Source organism: Grus americana, chromosome 16 (assembly GCF_028858705.1).
Source record: "Grus americana isolate bGruAme1 chromosome 16, bGruAme1.mat, whole genome shotgun sequence".
Taxonomy (NCBI): Eukaryota; Metazoa; Chordata; class Aves; order Gruiformes; family Gruidae; genus Grus; species Grus americana.
In genome coordinates this window covers 6,426,112-6,437,711 of record NC_072867.1, presented here as the reverse complement: position 1 = coordinate 6,437,711, position 11,600 = coordinate 6,426,112, and the positions used below count along the sequence as shown (strand labels likewise).

The window sequence follows — 11,600 nt, the reverse complement described above, 5'->3', positions numbered from 1 at the left end:
TATTAAAAAGTTGTGTGACAGGACAGAAATCACTAAGAATTACAAGGATGTTCTGAGAGTTCACCAAGTTTCTTTATAAATTGCAAGGGGGATTTACTGAAAAGCAAGAGAACTTTTGCATTTGCCTTTTACAATACAACAGAATGCAACTTTTGCACATTAATCAAAAATGGGGTTTTTTAGGTTTCTCTAAAAGAATCATGATGCCATTCATATTCAAGTATCACCAAAGAGTATTTTTACTTATTAAGTATAAAATGTTTTAACAGAATGTACAAGTTCTGTGCATAAAAATGCCCATTCTTGTGGGGAAAAAAGTTGTTAAAAATTTAAAAGATTTTATTTGGTTTTTGATCATTCTCTGTAAAATATTTGAAGAATTTAGAGGGTCAGTGATTTCAGGGTTCTCCATTATGTGCACACAAATCTCCAGGGCATTTCAGGGCTGAAAACTTGCTCTTTTGTAATTGCTCAGTTTCATGGAAAATAAGCTTTTGTTAGCACAAGGGACATACAGATTTCTGGTTAGCCTGAGAGACATACATAGGAGGCACCCTGTACTAGCATTTACTGATTTGTACGCAAGTTTTCTTTCAAACACCCACTATGCATTTGACAAGAAAAGCTTTCCCTGAAAACACCATGGCAGCCTCAGGGCTGCAAGGAGGGAGGGAAAGGAACAGGTCTAATGAAACTCATTTAGACAATGAACTCTTCTAAAGGTGAGATACAACCCTGTGGGCTGCCCTCAATCAGAGCTATTTCTGAAATCCCCCAAATGGTCTCGGCCTGTGTGACCAGCACTCAAATGCTGGAGAAAGCTGTTATCAATGGAGTGATGAAGAGTCAAATGTAAATGGAGGAGAACTGGTGGTATTTTTCAGCGTGCCAGAAAGAAAAAGGTATCTGAGCTGGGTCTCTGCTCTGCATAACAGCCAGTCCAATGCAAAGAATGTGCCCTCACAGCAAGCATTTAAACACCCTCCTAAAGCCGTGGACGGACAGTGCAACAAACTGGAAGAAGAGGGGGAACATATGTTCTCTATGTCATCCTCCACTGATGGCCTGATTTCTCCTGCACGGAGTTTTAGTGCTTTATCACACAGCAGCTCCCTGACAGCAGCATCCATTTGCAATCATCTCCTCACCTCCCCTATCGTATTACACATTTGCCACATAGACAAAGCATCCCATGCTGATTCTCAGCAGTGGAAATCTCTCTCAGATGCAGCCTGCTGTCACGGACACTATGCTCTGGACATGGCAGTTATCAGGACAATAAGCCTGTCCTCCAAGGCCTTGCTATCGCATCAATCAACTTCCAGCACATACAGAAGGTAGCATTTCTATCCTCTCTGTAAATCATGTGGAAGTATGTTCATTGCTTCCTCTTTTGTCACAAATGGAGCATCCTCAACAGTGCCGGGGCTCAGTGACAGTGCAGTTCCTCTATACTGTGCTGGAAGTTCTGAATGCATTAACAGGCAAATCAGAGATCAAAAATGTAAATTTTCATGAAAAAGCATCTATTCCATAAGGGTACTGAAGTAGGCATAGGGGACAAGGCAAGAGGGAAAAACCTGCTGACTTCTTGCCTGTGAATCACACCGTATACCTCACTATCTGGAGAAAAATCTCCAATGCTGAGACAATCGGAAGGCAGAAAAACCCCTCTCCGGTGCAATCCAAGATTCAAAAGTCCAGTTGTGTTTTGCAGTAAGGGTAGCAGGAATGAGTTAAGCACAGTCTTACCTGGATCTGTCCTTTCCCCATTATACGATCTGTGCTCTCTCCATCCTCTTTGGTGAGCTTGGTTTTGTTGTAGCACTTTTCATAGCACAAAATCCGCAGAGTTTGCGAGCCTTCCAGCTCAATCTCAAACTCCTGCAGGGCACCAGGAAAGGAAAGAGCAATGAATACATCACAGCAGGACACTAGTGTCTTAATAATCAATATAGTCTCCTTAAAACTCATCAGGAGGGAGCAGTTAAGAACTGACCAAAACCTCCTCCCTAACAGAGTTGGTCTAGAAATAAACTGAAATTGTTTTGTATATGTAAGATGGTCAAATCAGAGATGAAGATGGTTGACTCCTTAGTCAGGTTTCACTGAGTTTCAGCAAAGCATCATTTTACTTTGCTCCCCAGCAGGTTCGAGTTGGCTCTAAACAGGCAAAACGTCTTCTTCCCTCTCACAACAAATAAACAAAAACACCTCCTCCTTCAACATATTTTCACTTGTGTCTTTAAAAAAAATAATCAAACATGCATCTGTTAAAATGATGAAATGCTGGACAAGACTCATTTATACTGAAATGTTTGTTTAACTATAGCTAATCCAAGAGAAAATCTTCTGCAAACCCTGACAGCCAAATTAACTTGGCATAAAAGTGTTTTCTGGGAGGCAGCATATGTAGCACAAGTGCTGAGCACGCAGCAAGTTCTTCCATTTGCAGGTTTTCTGCCCGTTATGCATTGATGTTTGGCACATGGAACAACTGACATTAAGAAAAATCCAACCTACCTCATTCCAGTTGGGCTCTGTGGTATCTCTGTAAACTCTAGTTTTAGCCTTGTTCACAAAATACCCAAAAGAATCCACTTCTAACGTGCAGTACAAATCTGAGGAAGGGAGACATGAACAGAAACGTTTTTAAAAATACCAAGAGACTAGGCCTAGAAAATAATGCTGCGTGTTTGATCCTTGATCCTGATCTTTCTGAGAGTTAATAGTAGCATTAAAAAATTGCATTCCCCGAAATTTACACCAATGCCCTGATTTCACTTCCAGTTCCCCAAATCACCTCTCTTCCTCCTCATCATCATTCCAAATGCTGCAATCCTAAACCAGTCCATGCCCTGCTGTCACAGCACCTGAATTATCTATCCCCCATCAATACCTCTGTGTTTTACAGAGCTGCAACTCACTTGAACTTTGCTTGAATCCTGTGGCAGAGTGGACAATGACATTCAGGAATCCATAGAGACCTGGGGATTCATCATCTGTACAAAAGACCCAAGGAATTTTGTTACATTCACAGAGGAGCCAAGAGTGAAAGAAAGAGTGATGAGATTGATATTACACACGTTAACGAGCAGAGGGTAAACTGTCCCTAAAAAAGATGGCAGGAGCTTGTAATCTAGCCATTTCAGCAAGAGAGGAGACTGTTCCAGGTTTAGCATTGGTTTCACCTGTAATGCCTTCTGGCAATGTGTGACTTTTACAATGACATTTCAAGGGTCAGCATGACAACATGGAAGAAATTCAAAGGAGAAAAAGTAAAATATAGAGGCTAAGTCTATACTAGCAGATTAAGCAGCAATTTAGGATGGTCTCTGACACAATTTTGGCCACCTAGTGTTCTTCCAAAGGATTCCCAGGCATAGTTCAAAGTTGTCCCAAGCTAGAACTCCAATCCCTGGCATGATGGCTGCATGTAAAGACCATTTAACAGTCAATGAATATATATTGGAGGATGTCCAGGAAAATTTTACTAATTTAGATGTAGCCATATAATTTGGAGCTTGTATTTTTATTGTTGCAGCAAGTAACATTGGGATGACAGATTGTTCTTGTTCCTGCTGCTCTCTTTTTGTGCGCTATCACGTACTTCAACTAAACTACACAAGTTGGGTACATATGGTCTCAGCTTTTGTTTTACAGGAACTCTCAGTTTGTAACTCATCACTAGGTTGAAGCCTGTAGCAAAAAGAAATAGTAAGAGCAGTTCTAGGGGAAACGCACAAAGGCAGGCAGAGGTAGGTTTTCACTACAGTTGTACCATGTGAAAGCTTAAACCAAAGGTCTTACCTTCCTTATTGATAGTGAGGGGAATGTTGTGGACTGTCTGAAGCTTCACACAGGAGTTTGTCAGCATCTGGAGCTCCACCGATGTGAGAGAGAAGCTTTTAAAGCCTGCCAAGGAGATTTAAAGAAGGAGGAATTAAAATTCAAAGTAGAGGCTGGATGCATACTCCCTCATTCTGGGCATACATGGGATAGCTGCTCCCTGGGCAATGGTCAGCAACAGTACTGTGGTGCTCAGGTCTGTACTGCTGCTGCAGCCGAGCTCTATCGAGGGCATATTTAGTAACTCTTTGGAGTAAAATGTCTCAACAGTGGTTCACAGGAAACAAGAGAGGCTCTTATTTTCTTGCAAAGCCAAAAAACATCTATGCAAAAAAAGTAAGTTTCTTTGGACTGGAGCCAGGTAAAAGGGTGCAGCTGTTCTCTCGACCTGGAACTGCACAGAGCTCTGATCTCTAGGGGAAATGGGAGAACCTCTCCACACAATTACCAAGTGCTCTCCCTACACATTTCCTACATGTTGCTGCAAGCAAAAGTCCCCCAGACAGGCTCAGATGTGCAGAGACAGAAGACATCCATCTTGTGCTGTGGATTTCAATGAACATCTCTCTTTTTGCAGGGAACCCTGCCCCATACCTCATCCTCTGGACTCCTGCTCTCTAATGAGATCACAGTATTTGTAACAATGCCCAGGTGAGGGACACTCACATTTCTTCTGCTGCTCCCGGATGTTCTCCCTCCACTCTGCCCTTTCATAGTCCGATGAAATGAGGAATGTGTAACTCTACCCAGGAAAACAGAAGAAAATGGAGCATGTGTTAGTCTGACTGACCACTGAGAGCAGGCCTGCCTGCCTCCCACCCTCCTCCAGTGGAAACTGTTGCATATACTGGCCTTCCAGCACTCCTGCCCTACATCACAGCTTTGTCAGCGACAGGCAGGACTCTGGCAATGTGCCTTCTCAGCAACGTGCCAGCAGTACCCACACGGGCTCCTACGGTGAGGGCTTTCACAGAACTCCACCCTGCAAACGGCAGCTGCGTCCCTGGCAGCATGAGGTCCTATGGCAGCTCTGTGCTAGTCCTTACAACAGTTGCACCAGGAAACCCAAAAGCCTCTACCACAGGGCTAGAGACCGATGCAAGCTGAGGAAGCAGTGACCAGCTTGTGAGTTTTCAGAGAGTAGTATCAGGATCCTGTGAGAATCCTTTGCCATGTGTGTGGAAAGGCCACAGTGACAAGTTACAGCACTGCCAGAGCAGGAGGTACCTCTGGCACATTGAGCATCCCACAGCCCTAAAGGAGATTGTTCACAACCATCCAGCATCCCTGGTGCCAAGTGCAGCCTGCAGCCTACAGTGTGAGGAGAGAGCCTTGCATGTGCTAAGTCTTGGAACTTGAAGGGGAGTCTAGAAGGCAGCTGCTGTAGAGCTTTATCTTAGGTGAAGAGAGACGTTCCCATTGCTCTGTCAGGGCAGGTGCTGAGGTAGGGCATTAATTTCTAATATTTTTTAAACGCCAGTGTTGCATACAAATTAGTCACAGCCTTACAAGATGTTGTCATAACCTTTGGAGTAGAAAGGATTAGGTGTCCACTGCTTGGAAAGTGCTTTCAGGCCAGACAGTAGAGGGCATGAAGACCTCCTTGTACAACAGCGTATACACACCCCGGCCTTGACCTCTGTTTTGCACAATAAGGGAGACCAGAGGAGCCACTCACCTTGCCATTGCGATTGTGTACCCGGAAAGCCATGTTTGGAGACATCAGCAGTAGGAGGGATTCCTGCTCTGAGAGCTTCTTTTTCAACCTCTCAATGACCTTGCTGCCCTTATTGGCCCTCTGAAGGGTGTGGGAGAGAGGGAGACAGAGGACACACGTCATTCTCCAACGTCTGCCCCCATTTACACTGACAGACACTTTAAGATCCACAGTCCCTTCCCTCTGTGAGTAGCCAAACAGCCCCAGGCAGGAGAAATGCCGCAAACAGGGCACATAGGGCTCCCAGCTGCTCAGGAAGATGTTACCTGCAGAATCCCTACACTCAGACTTGGCTTTCTCCCCAGTTCCTGCTGCCCCAGATGAAGGTGCAGAGGTGTGTGGCCACTGTCCCAGCTATACTCTGTACTTTCTGCTCCAGAGGCTGCAACAGCATCATGTCACCGGGCAGCCATAGTACTGCCAGGTCCTCCACAAGCATCCTTAACTAAGGAGACTGTAAGGAACTTCTAAAGAAGCTGCCCAAAACTCTGTCGCCAAAATTCTCTCCCACCCACCATCGATCCATTTTCAACAGAGGTCAGCTAGAACCAAGTTTTTTCTTGGATAAAACCCAGTCCCAAACCCAACCATGTATATTGTTTGGCACACACCAAAGCACGTATTTTAGACAACTGCACCTTGTGAGTAAGAGGCTTCCACATGGTGTTCCTCCTAGTATCTTACTTTTTCCAGGAAGCCCTCTCTGAAAGCCAGCCAGGGCAGAGAGACAGAAGCATGTTCTTTGGAAGTGCGGGGGATAGTTTCCTCACGGTACAAGCAATGTTATTCATATCCTGTTCTACACACCAGCAGGCTTTCAGGTTTCAAACTCTTATTTCTCTTTTGGGTTCCAGGAAGGTTTGGAGTTAAACACCTCTGAGAAAACACGTCTTGCAAGCAAAGAGAAGCGTGGGCCAGAGGCATCATATCTGTGTCAGACTGTCCAGTCAGTATAACTGGTGTTCTCCTTATATTTGCTGGTGCTTTGACACTGGTGAAGTCAGAAAAAGCTTCAAAAGCATAACTGAGCCTGCAAAAATTCAGAAGTACATGGCTTCTGACCAAAATCACTTACGGGATCATACTTTAACAGCCAGAAACTGGCATGCCACACTCCCAGTCCTTCTCGTGTCCACAGCATAAGAGCCCTGCCTTTGACATGGATGCTCAGGGACAGCAGTCACAGGTGTTCCCATGCAAGTAGAGGAGCTATTGGGTACAACTACAGGGTCTTTTTGTTTCTGCCTCCTCACAGGACACCATCATTCAAGCTGTACATTAGGATAAGCAACAATGGGCTGCAGAGCATCAGGATATCACTGATAACAAAGCTGCACCACAAGCCTCTGCTGAACAGTCTGTTTTAGCATGACTCCCCATGCTGCGCAGCTCTGGGAATGCTGCTTCTATCAGCACCACACCTCAGCAGAGACACTGAGTCTGTACTTGGCTGGAGTACTCAACCCCTTTTACCTTTTCACGCTGGATGTCATTCTTGATCTGGGATATCTTGATCTTCATGGCATCCAGTTCCTCATCAGGTACCAGTGGGATATTGGGCGCTGCCTCAGACTCATCCACCATTTGGAAACTAAGGTCAGTGAGCGGGATGTACCATTTGCAGTCATACTGCTGGCTTTTTCTGAAAGACAGAAGGCCCAAACGTTTTACTATTACTGGTGTTTGGCAACATCCACTCCCCCTTCCCACAAGCCCTTCCCCACTATAGCGGATAAGATACAGAAAGGGGCACAACTTCACTGTGACTCCCATGTGGGAAAGGTCTGGTAAAGGGCTGCTCTCCAGCAAGAAGGCCTAGAAGGGCCAATAGCCAGTACAGCACATAACAAAGCAACTTGTTTTGTGATCTAGTTCTTTTCATCCTAAGAAGCCACAAAGATATTTTGCAAATTCTTTCAGTCCTGCGTGCTCTCTCTTTGCAGCACCTATAGAGGGAAAGTTCAAAAGCCATGCCATGCCTCTGACTTGGCTGCTACCTGTGATCTAAACCCAGGTCTCTCCTACCTGCGCCAGGAGGGCCAAGTGGGGTGGATGAGCCAATATGTATAATCTGTGTAATCCAACCAGAAGAGAGAACCTATAGCTCCTGACTGCCATTCTCCAGTGCTTTCACCAGTTCATTTTTCAAATGTTTCATGTGATTTATTCCCTCTCCAACTCTTCTGTCAGCAACATCCACTATTGGGAATGTCCCGCTCTTTTGAAGGTTCATTCCTCACAAGAATGTGCTTCAAAAGGGGCAGGGACAACTTGTCACTTGAGGAGGGCAAGAAGATGAGAGGGTATCTCAGAGCAGAACATCTACCAATTGAAGAGAAGTCCTGTTTGAGGCAACTATGTCAGTAAAGGTTCTTCCCCCCTCATTCGTGAAAAATGTTAACAAAATTGTTGGTATAGTTGTACTTTGGGGTTGACATATAGTCTGTTTATTGTAACTTTTCCATTTTTCTGCAAAACTGTTAATTGGCTGTAGCTGCAAGGCCAAAATTAATAACCTTAGTAACAAAAGAAAGTAAAGACTGTAACCTATTAAAAGAAAGGGGAGGTGGAAAAATGAATGGCATTTGTCCAGAATACCAGCAGCTACAGCGTATGCTATCTTCCTAGGAAGGCTCAGGGCGGAGGGGAGAAATTAACCTTTCCTGAGGGATCAGGACTGGCCAAGGTCTCATAATAGACAGTACTACCTTGCTGATCATTCCTTGTCTAACTATATCTTGGAGACTATGGTTACCCAGGTCTAGGATATTCACATTCAACTAAAATTGCTGGCTAAACCCAGGATTATGCTGAAGCTGAGAGGCAAAGCACACAGTCCAGAAGGAAACTGGGACCTCACCCTCCAATCTGCTTCTTGAGCTTGGCACACAGGAACAGATCAGTAAAAAGAAAGACGTGACGTAGCTTGCGAGCCCCCTCAACCAGCTCCACCATGAAACTGTCCTTCAGCAGCTGCCGGTGCTGGTGATAAAACAGAAAAAATGTTTTAGTTAGTGCACTATGAGCCCCAGATTTGGCACTGGGGCAGCACATTCCTTAGACATGACTCCTACCAGAGCCAATTCAGTAAATTGGTCTAAGTCAGAAAAAAGAAAAAAGGTTGTTAAACGTTCCTTGCTGTAAGCTCTGCTCCCTGATGCTGCCCTCTCTCACAGTGACTAAAATGGCCAGGCATCTCCTTTCTTATCTGGGTCTGGGCCAGACTTCAGGCTTCTTTCCATCACTTGCCCCTGAGCCCAAGTGTAATTTATCGTGAGTCATTGCCCAGCTTCTGCCTATGAAGGGCCAGAATCCCTGACAGCACATCATCCCCTCACAGACCACCAGAGAGCAGCAAACACCACTTTTCTCAGGAGTCACCTACCCAGTCACTGAATTCAGCTTAAGCTACCCTACCAGGGAGAATGAGCAGCGAACACCTCCACCAACACCTCCGCTCCCCAGTCACAACAGTAGTTTGTCAACAGTAACAGCTGAATGCCATTGCTGCTTCTTTATTATAAGTGCTGTTAAGGGATGATTCCGGAACAAAACGTGTATTTAGCAAACTTCTCAGTAGTCCCTTTTCAGCCTGTGTTTAAATAGGACCATCTGGATATCCCCCCACCCCATGCCTATTTAAATCTCTTTTATATATCATATAAAAATTCCCCAAACCTAGAAGATGCAAAGAAGCTGCACAACCCTGATGCCTTTATTCCTGTTTCTAGTTCCAGGGAGCTTCACAGCCTCCTAAATAAGAGGCACACGTTGGTAGGCAGATGCATCACTTTCCTAATTCCCTTATGGGGACCCCGTAGTTGAAAGACAAAAAGGCTGGAACACTGGCGCCGAGACAGATGGCTGTATGCTGTTACCAGTGACCAAGCCAGGAGTTTCAAGCTCTGCTCTACGGTCAGGTCTCCTGCTCTGACGTCAGGATCAATAGGAATCTGAGTGCACATCTGGAATAGATATCTCCCACTGATTTTCAAACAGAAGTCAGGAGTATTAAACTTTAGGCAAAGTTTATTCCCAACACTATGTATAACTGTCAGTGCTGCTTTGTTTCACAGCCAGAACAAGCAGGAACCATCAGCTTCTCCACATAGGTATGCTAAGGTACTTTTTCCTGAGTTTCCTTGCTATTCCAGCTAAGAGGGTGCTCCCCTGACAGCAACGAGCGACACATTACAGATACCATATATGCCTAGACAATACCATGGCTGGGGATAGGAGAGATCTGCTAACACTGCCCAGCACTAACACCTCCCTCCACTGACTCCCTGACAGCTTTCTCCAGGCCCATCCATGCTCGGGACTTGTCAGTACAACTTGCTCCCAATGTCCAGTATCTCTGCAATCCCCGCGCTGGGAAACACGTACACGAAAACTGTCCATTTCCAGGAGGCAGCTGTGCTCAGCTATGCAGCAGAATGCAACAGGAAAGCAGTTAACCTGAGTAAGGTCAGGACATCCAAACAGGAATTGATGCCTCTGCTTCTCAGGTTATGCCCCACAGGTTTTGTTTGCTGCGTGACTCAACAAGCCCTGAACACATCTACTGCAGAGGGTGTGGGAGTGCAAACCCCTACACGCTGCCTCTCCTTCCGCCTACCATCCTTCCCATCTTGGCTCTCCAAAATGAAAACAAACCACATTAGTCCTGAGCCCAGCAGGCATCATGGCAAGGAACACAAGGCAGAGAAATGCCCTTGCAGACATAATTCTTGTTTCCGCATTCTGTCCTACAGCACCCCAAACTTCCTGACATGGACTAAGAGTCTGCATTTTCCTATCTGCAGCTGCACTAGCAGCACAGCTAGCTGTTAAAGCACACATAGCAATGTCAGCATCTCATCTCAGTGCTGCCTTCTATTACACAAAGGTCCTGGAAATCTGTGAGCAGCAGCAAAAGCTGCACCTTTCCCATAGTGCCAGGAAGCAAGGCTGCTCCCTAGCAGACTGTTGTACCATCCCTGGGCAGGAGTCTGTAGAGATCTGGTATCCAGCAGTGATTCAGGCTCAGAAAGGCCTGTACATATGTTAATGTTTATTTTTAGGTGGGTGTGATCCTCCTGGCTTCTCCTCAGTGGTTTTGGAGAGAACGCCTGCCTGCGTTAATGTGTCTGCTGCTGATGCGCACTTGTGCATGCCTCCCCCTCCTGCCTGGCAAACAAACCCCAGGTAGGAAACTAGAAACACTGAGCTTTAAAAATAAATTAATAAAAAGGAGGTACCTTGTCAGTAGCAAAACGACTCTCTACAACTGCAAAGAATTTCATTTGGGAGCAATAACGAAGCAGGGAAAGATATTTTCTGAGCAAGCCAAAACCCTGATCTCAGGTTTCTAGATCTGATGCATGTTAATTACGCTGCAAATCAGCTCAGCTCCTCCAAGGCAATGAGAATAGCTGCTTGCTGCCAGCTCAACCTCTGCTCATTGTTCATAGGTGTAAAGATGTTCTCACAGCTCACTCATCTCTGCTACCCAGCAGGATGTGGCACTGTCTCTTCCCTACCTGGCAAGGACGTGGCATGGTCCTGATCTGGCCCTCTGTCCCTCTCTGCCAGGCACTGGCAGGTGTCCAAGATCAGCCAAGACCCTAGCCCAGCACTCTACCAAGAGTTCCAAGCTGAAAAATATCCCAGGCTAGTCCAGAGCACCAACCCAGCACCCTGTCCTGGGAAGATGTCTCCGGTGGCAGAGACAGGCCAACAACACAGCCAGCAACGTGTTTCTTCACAGGCAATGGAAAGCACAGGCCCATAAGAGCTGTTGGAGGACTGTGAAATGCTACTGCTCAGCCCTAGATCGGTCCCCTAGTTTTGGCAGTATTCCAGTACCATTACCTAGGCCAGAGTATTTTGAAGACAAGCATGTCCTCAAGTGAAGGGGAAGCCCATACAGAGGCACCAGTGACTGGAAACCTTTGTGTCAGGCCTCCACAAAATAAGAAAAGAAGAGCCAATCAGTATTCCCTGCAGCAAGGCTACAGACCCTCCCACATGGGCTGCATATTCCAACCAGGCC

The 11,600-nt window shown here is 45.8% G+C and overlaps 1 protein-coding gene across 2 annotated transcripts in view; it reads right to left on the bottom strand.

Annotated features, from left to right (window-relative positions):
- The window catches only part of BCR (BCR activator of RhoGEF and GTPase), a 106,738-nt gene that overhangs the window by 18,391 nt on the left and 76,747 nt on the right, over nt 1-11,600 (bottom strand). For both annotated transcript variants that reach the window (XM_054843842.1, XM_054843843.1), the window contains 8 exons: nt 8,427-8,548; nt 7,040-7,208; nt 5,528-5,647; nt 4,516-4,591; nt 3,811-3,915; nt 2,928-3,002; nt 2,524-2,621; nt 1,753-1,884 (listed from right to left, as the gene is read on the bottom strand). In XM_054843842.1, the coding sequence (XP_054699817.1) occupies nt 1,753-1,884; nt 2,524-2,621; nt 2,928-3,002; nt 3,811-3,915; nt 4,516-4,591; nt 5,528-5,647; nt 7,040-7,208; nt 8,427-8,548 (897 nt within the window). The remainder of the gene's footprint in view (nt 1-1,752; nt 1,885-2,523; nt 2,622-2,927; nt 3,003-3,810; nt 3,916-4,515; nt 4,592-5,527; nt 5,648-7,039; nt 7,209-8,426; nt 8,549-11,600) is intronic.